Here is a 20,658-nt window from a genome sequence, read left to right on the forward strand (position 1 = left end):
GGAGGGCTTCGTTTTCTTAGCTGGGCTTCCTCTTCTCTGCCTGATCTGGGTAGACTGACCCTCCACGTTTTCTACAGGAGGAATGTCAGGAGAAGTGTCACACAGCCCTTGGCAAAAGTCCAGGTGAGAACCTGCTTGGCAGGCACCTGGGATTCCTGGAATGCCTCTTCATGCAGATGAGGCTCTCCCAGTCATTAGCTCCAGCCAGGGATTTACATTAGCCCTGAAGAAGCTCAGCCTTCCCACACTGCAAGGTTCACGCATGGCCCTTGTTCACCCTGAGTAAAGTGTATGTGCACAAGCTGTTTCACCGAAGTTCATCAAAGAGAACTGGAAAACTGAAGTCCTCAAAGACAGCTTTCTCCCTCGGCACTCACAGCTGCACCAAGATCCCAGACACACTGCTTCTGGGCTCTGTGTCATCCTTCAAACCCAGTGGACAGCAGCACCTCAATAGCCCAAGAGAGGAAACAGAACTCAGAACCACAGCTGGGTGAGTGTCCCTGGCCCCGAGCAGCAGCCCCTACCCCCCCCCCAAAGTGGGGCATCAGCACAAAGGCCCAAGCCTCCACACTCTGATGGATGGTCTCCACAAAAAGGCCTTTCCTTCATTCAAGGCAGAATATGCTTGGTGAATATTTGTGTTGAAGGGACTGATCCACTTGACAGGGTGAGAAAAGTTACTGGTAGTGTCAATTTGCAGGAAGAAAGGAAGGGAGAGAGGGAGGAAGGGAGGCAGGAAAAGAGGGAGAGAGGGAAACACATCTGAACAGGCAGAGGGTCTGTCCTGCATGAGAGGGGAAGACAAGGCAGGGGTAGACACAAAATGTGAGTGACTCGGCTCCAGACTGATGTCCCCACTGGCTTCTAAACAAGATGCTTAAGTCCTTCCTAAGTAGGGCAGGGGATCAGTATATGCTCCCAGATCTGTCCCCGCTAATGAATCTCATGTTTAATGAAACCGGTTCCCAAACATGAATATGCATGCTCCACTTACCTCTGATATTGTAATCATACACTTTAAACTAGATACCACAGCAAATGTGAAGGAAGATGTGATGTTCCTATGGAAACTTGTTCGAATGTGCTGGGAAATTTTCAGAAATGCAAGATGCTATAAACCCTGTCCATCTAAGCAGTTAAAATTTAAAATCCACAGGCTGAGCCAGGTGTAGTGGCTCACATTTCTTTTTTTTTTTTTTTTTTTTTTTTTTGGTTTTTCAAGACAGGGTTTCTCTGTATAGCCCTGGCTGTTCTGGAACTCACTTTGTAGATCAGACTGGTCTCGAACTCAGAAATCTGCCTGCCTCTGCCTCCCGAGTGCTGGGATTAAAGGCGTGGCTCACATTTCTAATCCCAGCTCTAGGGAGGCAGAGGCTAGCCTGGGTTACACAGTGAGCCCCCAGACCATTATAGAACAGAGTGAGACCTTCTCAAATATGTGCACATAAACATGCTGCAGTATCATGGATGATATAATGCAGTATCATGGATGATATAATGCAGTATCATGGATGATATAATAAAAAACTCTCTGCAAAGGACTCTTCTCATCTGAGAAAACAAGATTGAATCACAGAACTATATCTGACCTTGCAAAGGCAAGATGAAACCCAAATAGATCCGCAATAGATCAGGTTTAAAAGAGGTGGGGGTGGGGGTGGGATGAGGAGGGAATTGTATTGCTCTTACTCAGAACTAATGAGTGCATGTTCTGTGACTTCCTCTTAACTGACTTCTTAAATGAATCGAGCATCTCCCGGACCAAGCTGTCCCTACAAAGACTTCTACAGTTGCAAAGCTGAATGAATAGCAGGGCAGTCACCAGTTGTTTACATATTAATATACTTAGTGAATAGCCTTTTCGAAATCAATCATGCTGGCTGGGCAGTGGTGGTGCATGTCTTTAATCCCAGCACTTGGGAGGCAGAAGCAGATGGATTCCTGAGTTCAAGGCCAGCCTGGTCTACAAAGTGAGTTCCAGGACAGCCAGGGCTACACAGAGAAACCCTGTCTCGGAAAAAAAAAAAATCAATCAATCAATCAATCAATCATATCTCTCCCATTGAATAGACCAAGAAACAGGCTAAACAAACTGTCAAGGACCAAGTTACAAGATTTGGACCGGATCTCAGTTCTCCTAACTTTTAACCTAGGGTGCAGATTGGCCATTTTTACTCTTGTCTCATGATCTGGTCTCCCTTTCAATCTGTCCCTTCCAACATGTTGCATCCCAGCATCCTCCAGCCGAAAACCACCATCTCATCCGTGTTCTTCACCTGTCATATCCTATCATGGACCCCATCATCAACTCTCACTGAAGGCTCTTCTGACTGCCTCTCTCCTGGCTCACCTCTTAGGCATAGCCCAGGGCACTAGCTTCCCCGTTACCAATTTCTGATAATCAAACTTAGCCTGTCCTCAGCACCAACCCATGCTCCTCCTGACCTATGTTTTGCTCCCAGCACATTATCACTCTTCTGTAGGTCTGCTCCTGTTGCTCTGTCAGTCCTTCTCAGCATCCTATTTGAAAATGTCTGACATAGTGATGTTCTCCAGGGACCTGCTTCTGAGTGTCTACCACAGAACACTCTCAACTGGGTGATTTATAAAGAACAGGTTTCTCACAGTTTGGGAACTAAAAGCCCAAGATCAAGACACAGGTGTAGCCGTGTCTGATTCTAAGGTGATGCCTCTTTGCCGTGTCCTCACTCGGTCTAAGAGCAGAAAAGAGAACAAGCCCACCCACTCAAGCTGTCTTTACAGTGGCATTCATGAAGGCAGAATCATCAAGATCCAAACACCACTCACTCCCCACAGGCCTCATCAGCCAACACTAGGGTGCTGGGGGCAAAGCTTGAAACAAATTGTCAGAGAGGCAAAAAAAAAAAAAAAAAGTGAAACCATTGCTGTACTACATTGGGTTTTCATCCATTTCTTTCTTGGGGGGGGGGGGCATGGAGGTGGGGAGTGTTAGCATTCTGTCTAAGCTCCACCCCACAGTTATGCTCTGTCCCACAGTTAGCTGGCAACAGCCATGTATGCCTGACTCACAATAAAAGGGGCTGCTTGCCCCCTCCTAACTATCTCGCTTTCATGCTTTCCTTGCCCCCTCTCTCCCCATTCCCTCCCCCCCCCCTTGTGCTCATGGCCGGCCTCTCCTCTCTCCTCTCCTCTCCTCTCCTCTCCTCTCCTCTCCTCTCCTCTCCTCTCCTCTCCTCTCCTCTCCTCTCCCCTTCTCTTCTCTTCTCCTCTCCTCCTCCCCTTCCCCTCCCCCTCCATGCCCCCTCCCTTTCTCTACCTCTACTATCCCCTTGCCTCCCCTCCCCACACCCTGAATAAACTCTGTACTATGTGGCTAGTTCCTCAGGGGGAAGGGATGCCTCAGCATGGGCCTCGTGGAGGCACCTTCTTGCCCCCTTGCCCCATACCTCACTACACCTCCATAGAAGAACATCCCCCCCTTTTATCTTTTTATAAACACATCAGGGAGGATGCGCTATCTTCGCCTTATTTCTTCCACTGTATCCATGTACTCCTAACCACTGAGTTATAACTCTTGTGCTTCATGCTAGTTTAACACTTAGTTCATCACCTGGAAATGCCAAAAAGCACTCCCAAATCCAGTTAGAGGCCTTCGACTTCCGTCTTCCAATACTCAAGCTCAAATTTATCCTTACATGCATTGCTCCGTGTTATCAACTACAAATCTAAAATGTTGACATTCTCATCCATTCCCCTCCTTGCCTTCCGAAGCCAAACTCATTCTTTAATCTCAAAGGTCCCATAGTTATTACTCCTGTCCAACCGGCCACAGTGTCTCTGCACAGGCCAGTGAGAGAGACATCCTGACTACAGTATTGAATCTATCCTCATAGATAACATGATCTTTCTAAGCCATCTGCACCCAGCCCAGGTACCTAAGGAGAATGACCATTCAGTATCTTCAGAAAATCTGTGTTCTCATTTTTAAAATAATTCAAGCCTGGTGGTGTTGTGCTGAACTGTAATGCTTGCACTCAGTGACTTGAGGTCCTAGCCTAGCTGCAAGGAGCAGCTATCTCAAAAATATTTCAGTGTTATCACATGTGACTTGAACATCAAAGCCTGTGTCATTACATGTCAGGAACTATAAAGGGGGCCCTGGAGATGGGGGTGTGGAAGACCCACACCCTGCCAGAGTTTACCTATTCTCTGGTTAGTCAGGCATGGGAGAGCTGCAATACACTTTCCACTCATCCCTGGTTGGGCATTCAAGCCTCTGACCTACTCTTCACCGGGTAGCCAAGGGGCAGCCCTACCTGGGGACCCCAGAGCTACTTTGCTAAAGCCACTAACTAGGATTATAGGAGAGAGGGATGAGGGAAGAGGTTCCTGACACCTGCAAGAGTGAGCGCAGTGGATCTTGACTGGAGCACAGGAAGGTCTTCTGACAAGAGATTAGGGGAAAGCCTGTCCCATCCTCCAAGCACAGTGGGCCTTGATGAGCAGAGACATTCTATGGTTTTAGAGCTTTATTAGAGAAAGGCAGGGGGAAAGAGATAAGGTAGAAAGAAAGAGAGAGATAAAGATAGAGAGAGTAAGAGGGAGAGAGGAGAGGACAAAGAGATAGGAAAGGAGAAGACAAAGAGAGAGGAGAGGGTGAGAGTGAGGGGCAAGAGGGAGACAAGAGGTAAGAAAGCAAGAGAGCGAGGTGGGGCTGAACAGCCCTTTTTATGATTTTTTCATTGTTGCTAAGTAACTGGGGAGGAGTTCAGCCGGAAGGTCAGAAGCTTGGGCCATTGCCTACGTGACTACTGACCATGCTTCTCTTGTGGGGGGGTCTGGGAGGTGGTACCTTAGGCAGGTGCCAGAGTTCTAGGAGCATAAGGGAACGCCTACCATTCCACAATTACATACAAGGTCCTTTGTGGTCTAGATCTCAAACCATTTGCATTCTTGATTCCAGAAACATTTATACATGGTTCTATCAGCAAGAACTCACCTGTCCTTGTATATGTTTTTCATGTGTAAAAAATAATTAATACTCTGTATTTGTTAATGCTGGAAATTAATACGGGGGCAGTTGCAGTTACACCTTGTTTCCCAAATAATCACAGAGAACTTTAATATTTTAAAGCTCAGGCTTTAGCTAGGCAGACTCTCAATAGCTCATCTAAGTGAACCTGACCACCCAGCCCCATCCAGCCACGGGGCAAGCTACGTCTTCCAAGCACTTAGTCAGGTCCATGTCTTCTGATATCTCCTGGTGAAAGGGCCTATCTACTTCTTTCCAGAGTTCCTTTTTCCCTTGCAGGAAGTCCCACCTTCTTCTCTCTACTTCCCAATCACACACAGGCTTTAGCCTTTTATTGACCAACTAACTTGAGGTGCAAGATTTGCACCACAAAAGCTGGTATATATGAGAATTCTCTAGTCTTGGGGAAACCAGATCTTGGGGTACAGAATTTAGCATTTGAATACAAAGCAGCACCAGGCCAACCCCAACATGCATGTGAGATCCTCTTCTTGTTCACAACCTGGGAAACTCCTACTGAAGCTTTTCCTGGTGTGCCCTCTTTAAGTCTTCTATAAACAACATCATCTTTATGCCAGTGTGTTGGACCAGGGCGGGTGGGGGCATTCTCATAGCTCCTCCATTCTGTAAACGCCTTTCTCCTTTTAAGTGCTATCCACCACCCCAAGCCTTTGGCACCAGAAGTGATCTCCTAACCAGCCCAGGTCCCAGACCAATCCCCAGCAACCTCTAAGACAAGCCAGACCTGCCCTACCTTCAAAGCCAAGGCATGGCAAACTCTCTATCTATCTTGTGTTCTTGGCACCTGAGCACTGAAGAAAATCATTGGCTCAGTCACTGGAATCCATGGTTTTATAGCTCCAACAGGTTCTCACAGGCCCCCTGCATCTTCTCACTTGGTTGTATTCAGTCCCCTTGGCCTTTCTGGCAGTCAGTGCTAACAAAGGTGAAACACAGTCTAGGCTAAGCAAATCAGCAAGCCCCTGAGGTGCTGGATGGTGGAGGATTAAGTGCGATTAAGCACACCAGCAGTGCTATGTCTTTTAGGATCTGTGTTGATTAACTTCTTAGTATGATGTTTTGGCTAGCCTCCCAATTCTTAGATTTTTTAGAGCTGGTGAAGTGGGGTGCTGAAGGATGGATCATAAGGAGAAAAAAAAAATGGCTTTGAAATCCCATCATGCCCAAAGTACCCATCACAGTCATTATCCTTAACCAATGAGGCACAAGTGTACTTCTTTTCATTTTCATTTATTGTGTGCAGTTTAAAGAGGCAGTTAAAACATACAAACCATGGAAGCTTTAGATATTCTAAGACAGGAACACCATTCATTTGCATCTCTCTCATCTGTATTTTACATCTTGTCATACATAGGGACTATTAACACACACAGTTCCAATTCCTCACAAAGGATCTGTCAAGCAGCAAGATGATAATGCATCGCGGCACAGGACAGAAAGGCTCCTGTGAGAAACCAGAGCAGCAGTATCTGGCGAATGGTTATGCATAGAACTGGCGTGGAGGTTAATGCTAGGAAATCCTCAACAGGTAGCTCGTGTGCTAGCAAATGGAGATGCGGCTTCTACTGATACAGGATACAATGGAACTTGTTAGAAGTTTCAAACTCTGGGACACTTTAACAGAAGACAATACAAGGTTCCTTAATTCTATATTCTATAACCCAGTGCCATTCTACAGTCACCTGAGCATCTCCAGGCTCTGAGGACTGCTTATTGGCTTTATGAAGTCAACTTCAAATATAAAAGCACTGAGTCTACCAGCTGAGATCTGCAGTTACACTGGTTACCAGTCACAGTCAGACACCTTCTGAGAAAAACTGACTGTAAAAAAAGATTGCACTGTGGACTCAGAATAATATCACAGATTATGAGAAACACGGACTACTTCGAATCATGTTTTAGATGTCAGTAATACTTATCCTAAACTTTTAGCAAAACGCCACTTTGAAACGGTTTTTAAGCCTAATCTAAAGAAAGGGGTCAAGATGTCGACGGCTAACCAGTATCTACTTCCACTGTGAGAATCCATTCAGCTCAAATGTGCTTAATGCCTCAGCTGTTATACAAATCTTTAGTGTATTTGGCATTTAAATCTGAGCCATGCTATCCCATGGGCAATTTGAAAACACACACACACACATGAACACACGCATGTGCACATATACACATATATCTTTAGGAAGGGTTGACCAAGAAGGAACTGCAGCAATCTACCTGAGTCCTCAAGAATCTAATCAATGCTCAGAGATGACAGCATTATTTCTGGAAGGGTGCAGGCAAGACTCTAGTATATGTACATTGTATCCTTAAACTTTAAAGTTAAGTACACCCCTTCCACCGAGAGCCTGAGAATACAGGTATGACAGTTATAACAGCTATAAAAGTCCTAAAACAAAACAACAGGAAACAAGACAGAAATCCACAGCACATGAGGGACCCTGCAGGGAAAACACTTTCTCTTCCCTCTCTTGGCTGGGTAAAGGAGGCCAGGAAACCAATCTTACACAAAGGACTATGCCTTAGCCTCCTCATACTGGCATCCAAAATGTTTTTACTTAAGTTAAAACATGCCACGTATGAGCTATTACACCATAAGGTGTTTATTTCTTGGGCCAAGCACAGTATTTATTACAGGTTTATAAGATATGCTGGAAACATAAATACCAATAAATAATGCCCTTTATGTAGTTTCACAGGAATTAGTTTGGGTCTTGTTATAGATTGGTGGGGGACAGTTACATCTGTCATCATTCTTTAATACTGATACAACAGAGACACCTGCTGCTTAAAGTTTTTCCTATTGGCATCTAACCCTTAGATATCCACCACAAAACATTAGCAACAATGAAAGCTTGAAGCTCAAACATTAGATTATGAAAAAAAAAATCTAATGTAAACATCTTCCCGGTACCAAGATGCCTTGGGTCATCTTGACCGGTTTAAAAATATTTAGTTAGTATAAAAAAATATTAAATGCTAAAGATCAATTCTAGGAACAATGTCACTGCTTTGTGCCTTCTAGTCATGCCCCCATAAAGAACACAGAATGACTGTACCCCACTCTCAAGCTATTGGGGATCTTCCCCAGAAAATGTATAGCCGAAGGTTGGCTTCTGTAACTTCCCTGCTAGTGTATTCAAGGGGCTGCGCCATCTACATCTTCAGGAACTCACCTTGGGCAGTGCCAGTAGACAATTAACAACCAGCCTCTGCCAGAGCGAAGGATGAGGTAACAACTGAGGTTAAACAGGGCTGGAAAGAACAAGGATGAGGAAGGAGCTTGGCCTTGCAGCTCATTTCCCGTATGGAGCAGACAACACTAGAAGGTCCATCAATCTATCACTGCTCTGGTAAACAGTCCAAAGTTCAGGTAGAACAAACATGGACTCCTGGCAAGAGGCATTTTCCACAGCCAAGCGGGTATTTTCAATCAGTACTTTCTCAAGCCCTAGTACTCTTGAGGTCTTGTCGCTGAATTGCTGTTCGTGCGTGAAGTACTTTCTCCACAACAGAAGCCCAGAACATGAGTCCTCATATAAAGGGGGCTGATAACATTCTCCATAAAGGAGAAGACAGCTCTTAGATTCCTAACTACAATGCTAAAACCCCCAATAGGTTTAACCTAAAAGTATTTCATAAAAAATAACTGTTAACACTGTAAGATTTATACTTAAATTCTCCAATAAATAACTGCTATCTTGAAAAGTAAATTTATATATTATCACGTTTACTTAATCTAAGTAACCATCTATTAGGATGCACCGTATGTATCTCTACGAAGAAAGCATTGCCCAGTAAGCTATGGCATGTGCCTGGTATCACAGAAACATGTCTCATTTTGCATTTATTCCATGTTCTAAAGTATTTTTATCACGTAAATCTTGTGCCTCTGTAACAAATGTGTGAAATAAACTGGTTAAGCTCTAACTGTAACCTCCGTCCCCCTCTTCCACACCACTTCTCAGATTAGCGGTAGGAATCTGTACTTTCCCACCCACGCCTAGAGCACTGGGTATGCAACATTTCCAGAAAGGCTGCTCGCCACTGCCTTCTGTCTAATACCGGCAAGCAGCTTTGGATAAAACCTTGGATGTCTTAATGGCAGTTCACTCTGTGACGCGGTCATAGGAGCCTCTCTCTGCTTTGAATTTTGTTAGATCAATTCTGAGGATTTTGGCAATTTCTCCTGCCTTTGACTGCCATCACTTGGCATGAAGAAAGGCAATTGTTTCGCAAGTGTCTTGTTGACAAAATATAGCATGGCTTCGTCAACTTGTGGGTCTCTTCCTTTCTTAAGTCCTTTAAAGCATTTTGCTGTTTCTTTGCAAGAAAATATAGAATTGTGATCATTTCTCCAGCCACAAATGTTGGCATCACTAATATCAAGCATGTTCCAATGTTGTTTCCATGGTTTTCGACACATACAATAATCTTTCATTTCAATGCTGAGTCATAGCGCTGTCTTTTTAAAAACATTTTTAAAATGCCAATTAAACCTGAAATATTTGACACCAACAATATACACATCAGCTGAGGTAATGACACTGTAACAAGCTGTGAAGTCATATATGCGTGAGTTAGGATAATGACAAGACTATTACCTGGCTGACAGTAATGAGATACTTCCCAATTTCTGACAAGGCAAAATGTCAAGAAAAGGGTACATTTTAATGACTAATAACATGTTTTTTCAAGCCTAAAATGTTTACAGATTTATACCAGTGCAATTAAAAAGAAAGAAAGAAAGAAAGAAAGAAAGGATGAGTCCAGGGGCCAGCGAGTGAGTGTGTTAAAGAGACCTAGTGAAGCAAAATATCCAAGATGAAATCTGCGATGGCCCCATTTGGTTTAAATTCCCTTTATTTCTATATGGCTTACGTGTAAATCTTTTTTTTTTTTAAACTGGATATAAATCCAACTGCAAATGTTCCTCAGTCACTTAGTAACTTTCAAAGCTAGGTCGTCACTAAGGACAGAGGCTCGTGACTGCCTTGGCCCACACTCTAAGACATTGCTTTGTCTGCTCAGTGGCCAGCGTCAACAGGTGGCCTTCGCTGTCGAGCAGATCTGATCTTCTGTGGCGAAGCCGAAGGGTCTTCTTCTGTTTCAGACCCTGAAGGCTGCTCATTATCTCCTTCCTGGGATCCTGTGTCTCCCACGAGCTCCCGAAGAAACTTGAATTTAGATAAAAATAGATGCCATACAAAATACCAACCTAGAGAAAGATAAAAAAAAGTTAAGACAATTATCACATTGTTTTCAACTCTGGACACTACAGTTTTCTGAAAGGTCTATTGTATGCTACAGTATGCATTCGTACATCAAACGTAAGGACCTATGATGTGAATGGCATGAAGAGATTCTAGAATTATATAGGAGAACAACTTCCCACTTTCATGGAATTTAGAATCCAGCATTATAATAATGTGGGGGATGGTTGCACATAGACTCTTGGGGGATTGAGGCAGGTAGATGCCAAGTTCAAGGCTAGCCTGGTCTACATGTTAAGATTCCAATCGCCAATGCCAACCCTCTGTACACATATTTATGAGATTGGGACTAAGTAAGAGTATTCATTGTACTAAGATCAATTGTGAGAGTATTTCTGTAAAAAAGAGATACCCGTGACTAATGAGTAGACATACCCTAGCTCAGCTCTACTCAAGATGAGGCTGACTGAAAGAATGTTAGGCAGCACAAGTCAACTGTGCCACAGTGAAAAGAACGCAGTTGACTCCACACGACCAAAAGGTTTACAGCAGTGCTTCTCAGCCTTCCTTACGCTGCAACCCTTTAATGCAGGTCCTCATGTTGTGGTGACCCCAACCATAACTGTACTGGCTGGTTTTGTGTGTCAACTTGACACAGGCTGGAGTTATCATAGAGAAAGGAGGAAATGCCTCCATGAGATCCAGCTGTAAGGCATTTTCTCAATTAGTGATCAAGATGGGAGGGCCCCTTGTGGGTGGTGCCATCTCTTGGCTGGTAGTCTTGGGTTCTATAAGAAAGCAAGCTGAAGCCAGGCGGTGGTGGTGCACGCCTTTAATCCCAGAACTTGGGAGGCAGAGGCAGGCTGATTTTTGAGTTCGAGGCCAGCCTGGTCTACAAAGTGAGTTCTAGGACAGCCAGGGCTATACAGAGAAACCCTGTCTTGAAAAGAATCAAAAAAAGAAGAAAAGAAAAAGAAAGCAAGCTGAGCAAGCCAGGGGAAGCAAGCCAGTAAGGAACATCCCTCCATGGCCTCTGCATCAGCTCCTGCTTCCTGCCCTGTGTGAGTTCCAGTCCTGACTTCCTTTAGTGATAAACAGCAATGTGGAAGTGTAAGCTGAATAAACCCTTTCCTCCCCACTTGCTTCTTGGTCCTGATGTTTGTGCAGGAACAGAAATCCTGACTGAGGCACTAACAGTATTCTTGTTACGACTTTTTACACTTATTTTGCCACTGTAAACTGTAATGTAAATATTTTTGGAGACTGAGGTTTGCCGAAGGGGTCATGACCCACAGGTTGAGAACTGCTGGTTTATGGACAATTTCATAGAAAACTATAAAATTTCTACAATTATGAAATAGAGAAATAAAGCCTGTGAACCAACTGAGAAAGTTCAAGATTTTTAGAAAATGACATTTTCTCACCAAGTTCTTTAAGGAAGAACTGTTACTCAATAAAGAATCAGTCAGGTAAACTAAAGGTGGCCTGCCCCTGTGGGAGACTGATTCTAAAGCTTTGATTCATTTGGGAATCTATATCTCCAAACACTAAAGGTTCTTGTCCCCGATTGGTTTTTGATCAATCAATTAAGATGCCAGTGGCCAATGGCTGGGCAAAGGGAGACAGAATGGGACCCTTAGAGTCGCTCAGGCTAGGAACTCGGAAAATAGAGACAGGATCTCCATGAAGCGGTGGGAGATGGATGGACATAGGAGCTACAGGAAATAAAGCCAACCAGCCCTGTCAGAATTCAAGTGGGTGGACACTGGCCACTTCCCTGGTTAGGCCTGGAGTAGCAGGGGAAGGTTTAGGAGTGCCCAGCCTTTGAAGTAGCTATGGGGTTTTTAAATTAATGTGTGTGTGTGTGTGTGTGTGTGTGTGTTTTCCATTCACAGATCCAAAGACTCCCTGAGCGGGAGAGTGACTGCCAGGCGCATAAAGCGGAGTAGCTAAAACCTCACTACTGCATGCCCCAAGCTTTAAAAGCAGAAGACATGCAATGTCAGGCGAGCCAGCCTCAGCACCAGTGTTTGCTTCACATTGCTGATTCAAAAAGGCCAGCGGGCCATACAATTTTCTGACGACATGGACTTCATGAAAACAGCCCAATGTCTCTTCTACCATGTTAAACTAGGCCACAATAACGGCTGCCATATAGAGGTAGCATTTACTCTGTCTTGTTCCTTACCATCATTTATGAAAAAGCTCAGCACTCACTCTGTACTGCAAAAAGACCAACCTTGGACACTTAGCCCATTTCTTGGGTTTTGCCTTTTTTTAAGCCTCAATTCTGAATGTTAACTAGGGAACACCTTGAATATTTTTGGTCAACTATATGCATAAATGTCCCAGCTTTGTAAAATAATATTTTGATAATATTCCCAATTAACATGCTCTGTTTTCGCCCAAAATTCTCTGCTGCATAGGTGGAGCTATTAGAGAAAGAGCACCGGAAAGGGGGACCCCCACTTCTGACCCAAAGCACAGAAAGCTGCACTTGAGGACTGGAGGAAGAGCCACCTAGGTGCCTGTCACTGACAAGGGTAAGATAAACCACTCACCTGACAGGAATTCAAATGCTAACAGGGCAGGGAAATCTGGTGTAACTTTTGTTTTGTCAAATTATATTTTTATAGATATGATTCACATATCAAATTTGAAGTATACAATTTAATGGCTTCTGAAATATTCATAAAGTTGTATAATCAACACTCCTGAACTCCAGAGCAAGCGCACCAGCCCTAAAAGAATCCTCAAATCATCCATGGTTGAAGAAGGCCCTCTGCTGACAGAGAGCTTGTCTACCTGTATAAAGCCCTGGCTTTAGTCCCCCAAACCACAGAAAACCAGGCGTGATGGTCACACCTATAATCCCAACCTGTGCAAGTGGAGGCCGAAGGATCAGAGGCTGAAGGGCATTCTTGACTATACTGTGAATCTGAGGTAGCCTGGGCTCCATGAGACTCTGTCTTCGAAAATAAACAAAAACAAAAACAAAAAGAAACAAAACAGAAAAAGAATCCTGGTAGTTGGTAAGACTCCCCAGGCACTGCTGGAGGGGATGACTCACACCTTCCCCAGCACCTGAGATGCATAGGCAAGCAGATGTCTGGGTGTTCAAGGCCAGCCTGGGCTACATAATGAACTCCAGACCAACCAAGGCTACACTGTGAGACCCTGTCTGAAAAAGAGAGGAGGGTGGGGGAGAAAAAGAAGAAAAAAGAAAAGGAGAAAACCTATAAGACAACAAGCTGAAAAGGAGAGCAGTCACCAGAGACTTTCCATTCGTCCTCACCCGCTCTTCCTCCCAAACTGCACTGCCAGTAACTCCAACAACATGGCAGAACGTTCCGGTGTCAGGCTAGTGTTCACACAGTAGCGCTAGCCCAGCACATAGCAGCCATGCACCCTTCTCCTTGTGCTAGTAGTCACTAAGTGCACTGTGTCACTGTGGATTTACCCACTGGGAGCATGGCACATAAATGGCCTCATTTCTTACACCTCTTTTCAAGGTCCATCCTTGTCGGTGGCTGCACTACCATATAGTCTCACCAGTGACGTGTGAGGTCCCACTTCGCCACGTCCTCACCGACACTCCATAACCTACAAGGTATGAAATGACTTACTGCAGTGGTGGCTCTGATTTTCATTAATCTTCGTAAGTAATTAACAAGTTTCCGGGTTTTTTTAACTGTTACTTTTTTTTGTTTTGCTTTTGAAAAATGTCTATCCAATTCTGCTACTCAGTTTAAAGCTCAGAAGGTACTATTGTTGTTTTGTTTTGTTTTTGTTGTTGTTTTAAATTCTTGTGCTGTAAGCACTCATGTGTTCTAGACAGTAGATGTTAAGTTCTTCACCCTTCCAGTCGGTGTCTTTTCACTATCTTGGCATGACTTCTGCAGAACATGTTTAATTCTGATGAAACCGTGTAAATCACTGCAACTTGGCTGCCTGGGCCTTTGAAGTCACACTGAGGAAATTACTGGCTAATCCAAGATGGTTAAAATTTACAACTGCCAGTCGTCTAAGACTCCCATAGGTTTTAACACATTAAGTCTTTGATGGAGAAGTGGGTCCAAATTTACTCATTACTTTAAAAATATCAATTGGTCCCAGCTCATTCATTGGAAAGATGTTCTTCTTTTGGAAACCTGGTTAAAAACAATCATAAGGGCTGGAGAGATGGGTCAGCGGTTAAGAGCACTGACTGCTCTTCCAGAAATCCTGAGTTCAAATCCCAGCAACTACATGGTCGCTCACAACCATCTGTAATGGAGATCAGATACCCTCTCTGGTGTGTCTGAAGATAGTGACAGTGTACTCATATAAATTAAATAAATAAATCTTTAAAAAACAAAAACCATAAATGACAGTTTTCTTCTGACTTTTAATTCCCTATATGCCCATCTTATGCTGACATACCATTTGAAGTACAAAGCCACTGTCTGTCCACCAACTTTGCTTTTCCTAAGACTGCTTAGACACTTGGGTCCCTTGAATTTCTAGGTGAGTTTGAGTCAGCTAGTCAGTGCACCGAGTCTGAATCAAAATGGGGACGGCATTGGTTTTGTAACTCCATTCTACTCAACTGTCCCATGATGAGCATACATGGTTATATGTGCCCACACCAACTAGATCACAACTGTTTATAACTCCTGTTCCAGAGGATCTGACACCCTCATTCAGACATACTTGCAGGCAAAAACCCAATTTACATAAAATACAAATAAATAAATTAAAAAATAAAGAATGAGGGAAGAGCTAGACAACAAAAAGCCTTGGACAGAAAAGCACTAGCAGTTTCTCACGACAGTGGCATCCCCTGCGGGATGGTCAAGAGAAGGCAGTACCCAGGACAGCAATCTACAAAAGGGTAGCAGCAGTCATCAGAAGTTCTGGACATGAAAACACACTCTTGGGTCAGACTTTCTTCCTCTTAGCTTGAACAACCCTGAGATTCAGTCCCGGGGGTTAGGGGTGGGATGAGATGTAGTAGCATCCTGAAGGCGAGGGTTGCCATGGCTGCTGTATGGCACCCCCCATTTTCCCAAAGTGGCCTGCTAACCCATGCAACCACTCACACATCTGCCACATCCAGACAAACTCACAAAACACGCCTCCATCTCCCTCTGAGAAGTGGGGGAGGGTGAGCGCCAGCTGGTGGGAAGGATTCAGAGAGTGACAGTGGTTCCCACAGAAGGACTGAGGGAAGGATCCTGTGAACACAGGGCTCTCTTGCTGACAGCCAGAGAGGATGAACTCTTGTTGTGCGTTGGCTGTGACAGGATAGGAAGTGCAAAGGAAAGGAGGCATTGCAGTGCCACTCGACAAAGCAGAAGGAGTCAATAAGTCTCGGTGTGAAATGAGGATCCATATAGAACTGGAATTTGGGGGAACAGGAAGAGAATGGAGGTGTCTGTAAATCAGTGTCTGATGCTTATAAGCAGTTTATTGAAAACTTTCAACAGTATAAACAAAAGATGATAATGAAAACTCAAACAGTTAAACAAAAATAACTACCCAAGACACACACTTTAGAAAAAGAACTATTATAAACCCCCAATGCATATATCCTAAGCAAAGCAGGTTTTAGCAAAGAAATCATGAGCTACTGCAGTCCCAGAAAAAACTGCTAAGACACTACTCCAGAGATGTTAGTTAAACATAGGAAAAGAAACCACTAATTTTTCTTTTTAACATTGGGGACAAGTGCTCTAAGGAAAAGCTTTGTACGTATCAGCTACCAGCCAAAGTGTCACTCGATTTAAACTGCCCTGTCACACTGTCAGAAGCAACAGTGCTCTGATGGAGGAACCATAGCATCGTATCTGGCCTTACGGCAAACCAACCCTAAGCAGAGCACTGCGTAGTTTGCCTAATTCAACAAGGTGGCTTATGGTTAAGTAACAGAGACTCTAAGACCTTAGGGAGAAGTTTCTTAAAAACTTACAAGGGTATCTGAGAGTCCCCTTGGTGGTTAGTTAACTTGATTAGTCCTCATGAACTAGTCATTCTCTTGGTGAGGGATGTTTACCTCAGCATTCCTGAGAAGAAGTGGGTAGTTTCATAAACCTGAGGGGAACGGACAGATTAGCTTAGAGAAAGAGACTTGCTAAATGCCTCTTTATTAGGCAAGGATCCAAGGGCAGTCTCCACTACAGAAACTGCTCAACACACACACACACACACACACACACACACGCAAGTTTTGTTTGCTTGTTTTTTGAGATAAGGTCTCACTTTGTAGCCCAGGCTGGCCTGGAACTTGAGGTGTAGTTTAGGCTGGCCTTACACTTGGGGCAATTCTGTGTACACACCTCCCAAGTAAGATACAGGCACACACTAACACATTCAGCTCATAGACAAATCTGCTAGCTAACGTTTATCTAAAAAGCTGGACTTGGTGGTACCTATTATCATCCTTGGGAAGTGAGCTGGAAGCAGGAAGATAGAAAGTCCCAGGCTAGCCTGGGCTATACAAGACCCTGCATCAAAAAACAAAATAACAAAACCTTCCCCTATTCCTTTAAAATGTCAACACACATTACCCATTAGTGAATGTCTACACTGCATGAGTCTCCAACATACAGAACACAGCAACTACTTGGTGTGGAGGCCAAGGTCAGCCCACAGGAGGATGAGGGGGACATTTTTCTGAGGTAAAGTTCACTGTAATCATAAAACAGTCAAAAACGACCCAGTGTAATGACCCTACTTAAAGACACCTGATTGTAGCAGTTCCTAAATGGTAAGACTCAAACTACGTATTTTTCACATCTGCTAGGGGTTCTCAGAAACTAGTCTTGAGGGATCATCCCACAGACCCCTAGTCAATCTTGTGTTGGAGTCCTCCAAAAGTCCCTCACTCACAAAGACCACAGAGACCACCATCGCTGCAAACCGCATGAGGATTTTACTAATCCAACACGTTAGGGACCCCCCTCAGCATGCAGGCAAGAGGAGAGACACTGAACAAAGAAAGAACACACTTTTTATACCTTGTAAAGGGCAGATTTAGGCAACAAGGCTAGTTGGCTTTTTCTCATTGGTGTAGCAAGTAACCCTTTCAGGCATTGGTTGGTTTGCAGAGGGTGACTCACTCTGCCTGCCCCCATGGTGAGTTTTTATGATTTGGTCAGTAAAGCAGCAGTACATTTTCAACTTATGGGTCAGCTACTAACGTCACGGCCTATGGTACATTATCTTGATTGATAATTGATATGGAAGAGCCCACTCATCGTGGGCAGTGCCATCCTTGAGTTGGGGGTCCTGGATTATCTAAGAAAGCAGCTGGGCAAGCCATGGAAGCAAGCCAGTAAGCAGCACCCCTCCATGGCCTCTGCATCAGCTCCTGCTTCCAGGTCTCTGCCCTGACTTCCCCAGATGACAACTACAGCTGTAAGCTAAAATAAACCTCCGCCCCCACAAGTTGCTTTTGGTCACAGTGTTTTATCACAGTAATAGAAACCTCACCTAAAACAGAAGAATATATATACCTGTCCAGAACTGGAGGCTATAGTCCATGGTCTAGCATGCATAAGGTCCTAGTTTTAATATCTAACACCTCAATTAAAAAAAAAATTTCCCCCAAATATCCGCAAAGAGTTAGGTGATGTTATAGGAAGCCTGTGGATGTAATATGTGATATAATGGCCAGAGCTGTTTAAATGTCCCCTCCAAAACTCATGTATATGTTTATGATATCGTAACAAATAAAAGAATTATGACATATTAAGAAATGAGTTATTGAGGCCAGAAGGAATACATGGAGAGATTTAAGTCTGTCTCTCCCTGTGCTTGCCCTTCCATCCCATAATGCCACAGAAAAGGCCCTTGCTAGGTATTAAGACCACAGTCCTCCACTATGCATTCAATAAACTACTATCATTCATGATTTACCTAGTGTGTGGGATTTTACTGTAACAGCAGAAAATGGATTAGGTAGACTGATTATGCTCTAGTTCAAGCTGTGCTGTGTCTGCTCCTTGGGACTGTTTAATGAGAGTATGTTGAGAGCTCACGCTCCTGTACACTCTGCATGTAGAAGTTTCACCCTTCAGACACTATTACATATACAAACACACTAAATGGGACAGGAGTATGTATAAGGTGTGTGGGTTGTAACACAAGAGCCACCACAGACACAAAGGACATCAATGCCTGATGAGATTCCCAGTGTCAACTTAGCCTCAGAGTAGAATGGCCTAGTCTGGACTCTGGGTTCTAGGAAAATCTCCAAGGTGTGTTTCCTGTATTGAGGGAACAGGAGGATGCAAGAAGAAAACACAACACTAAGACCCAGATGACCTTGAAAAGTATTTACCCCCTTAGACACTGCGGCATATGAGCTAGCTCACAGAAGCACAGCTCACTCACCAAATCCTTCACACACACAGAGCAAACTTCTTGCTTACTCTTGTTCTATGAAAACGGGTATTGCACCATGTCCCAGTTTTCATTTAGAAAGAAAAACAGGAAGGAAAGAAAGGGAAGGGAAGAGAGAAATTCTATTTACATGTAATCAAACACCAAGGCTCACTGTTAAAATGAGTTCTTCACAGCTTTTTAAAAGGTAGGTTTGGGCTTTGTTCCACCCTTAGACTGATAAGCAATGTAAGGCAGAAAAACTGGCTGGCAACAGAGGCTCTGGGTTCTGGGATAATGAAAGGTGACTCACTGTGTGCTGTAAATTTCAGCAGCTGCTGGGAGGAAGCACACAGAAAAAGGGAAAGAGAGTCATGCCCTGGGTTAGGGTCCAAGGAAGAGGGTTCAGCACTGGAGGCCAGCAGAAAGCTGCACTGGGCGGGGCAGGAGGGGCAAGAGGGGCGCCCAGAGTGTGAGCAAGTTATGTTTAAGATCTGGGCCAATAGCTAAAGAATGGAGAGGGAGAAAAAGCACCGGGGTAGCTAGGGCGCAGGGTCGGCTGACACTCGCCAGCTACCCACAACACCCGCCACAGGATCTTAAGACTTCTGGTGAGTGGAACACAGCTTCTGCTCCAATCCAATTGCGTGCGGGACCTGAGACTGCATTAGTTAGGGAAGCAGAAACCGGCCTGAGTAGGGCCACAGGCCTCATCCGGCCGGATCAGCACGGGGTAGCTAGAGCGCAGGGTCGGCTGACACCCGCCAGCTACCCACGACCCCCGCCACAGGATTTTGAGACTGCTGGTGAGTGGAACACAGCTTCTGCTCCAGTCCAATCACTCGGGACCTGAGACTGCTTTGGTTGGGGAGGCAGAAATCCGGCCTACGTAGGGCCACAAGCCTCTTCCGGTCAGAAAAGCACCGGGGTAGCTAGGACGCAGGGTCAGCTGACACTCGCCAGCTACCCACAACACCCGCCACAGGAACTTAAGACTTCTGGAGAGTGGAAAACAGCTTCTGCTCCAATCCAATTGCGCTCGGGACCAGAGACTGCATTAGTTAGGGAAGCAGATAACCGGCCTGAGTAGGACCACAGGCCTCTTCCGGCTGGACCAGCACTAGGGTACCGCCAGCTACCCACGATCCCCGCCACAGGATTTTGAGACTGCTGGTGAGTGGAACACAGCTTCTGCTCCAATCTTTAAACAGTGACAACGACAACAACTAACCCCAGAGATTACCAGATGGCGAAAGGTAAACGTAATAATCTTACTAACAGAAACCAATACCACTCACCATCATCAGAACCCAGCACTCCCACTTCGCCCAGTCCAGGGCACCCCAACACACCGGAAAAGCTAGACACGGATCTAAAAGCATATCTCCTGATGATGGTAGAGGACTTCAAGAAGGACTTTAATAACACACTTAAAGAAATACAAAGGAACACTGGTAAACAGGTAGAAGACAGTAAAGAGGAAGCACAAAAATCCCTTAAAGAATTGAAGGAGAACACTGCTAAAGAGTTACAAATCCTTAAAGAAAAACAGGATAACATAATCAAACAGGTAGAAGTCCTTAATGAAAAACAGGAAAACACATCCAAACAGATGATGGAAATGAACAAAACCATACTAGACCTAAAAAGGGAAGTAGACACAATAAAGAAAACCCAAAATGAGGCAACACTGGAGATAGAAACCCTAGGAAAGAAATCTGGAACCATAGATACCAGCATCAGCAACAGAATACAAGAGATGGAAGAGAGAATCTCAGGTGCAGAAGATTCCATAGAGAACATCGGCACAACAATCAAGGAAAATGTAAAATGCAAAAAGATCCTAACTCAAAACATCCAAGAAATACAGGACACAATGAGAAGACCAAACCTACGGATAATAGGAGTGGATGAGAATGAAGATTTTCAACTCAAAGGACCAGCAAACATCTTCAACAAAATTATAGAAGAAAACTTCCCAAATCTAAAGAAAGAGATGCCCATGAACATACAAGAAGCCTACAGAACTCCAAATAGACTGGACCA

At 44.4% G+C, this 20,658-nt stretch overlaps 1 protein-coding gene across 1 annotated transcript in view; it reads right to left on the minus strand.

Annotated features, from left to right (window-relative positions):
• Positions 1-6,257: 6,257 nt before the first annotated feature.
• Positions 6,258-20,658, minus strand: part of Smim13 (small integral membrane protein 13) — a 29,597-nt gene continuing 15,196 nt past the window's right edge. The window contains exon 2 of the mRNA XM_021180794.3: positions 6,258-10,253. Within this exon, the coding sequence (XP_021036453.1) occupies positions 10,063-10,253 (191 nt within the window). The 3' untranslated portion in view covers positions 6,258-10,062. The remainder of the gene's footprint in view (positions 10,254-20,658) is intronic.

Source organism: Mus caroli, unplaced genomic scaffold, assembly GCF_978045245.1.
Source record: "Mus caroli unplaced genomic scaffold, Mus_caroli_1 scaffold_15, whole genome shotgun sequence".
Classification (NCBI taxonomy): Eukaryota; Metazoa; Chordata; class Mammalia; order Rodentia; family Muridae; genus Mus; species Mus caroli.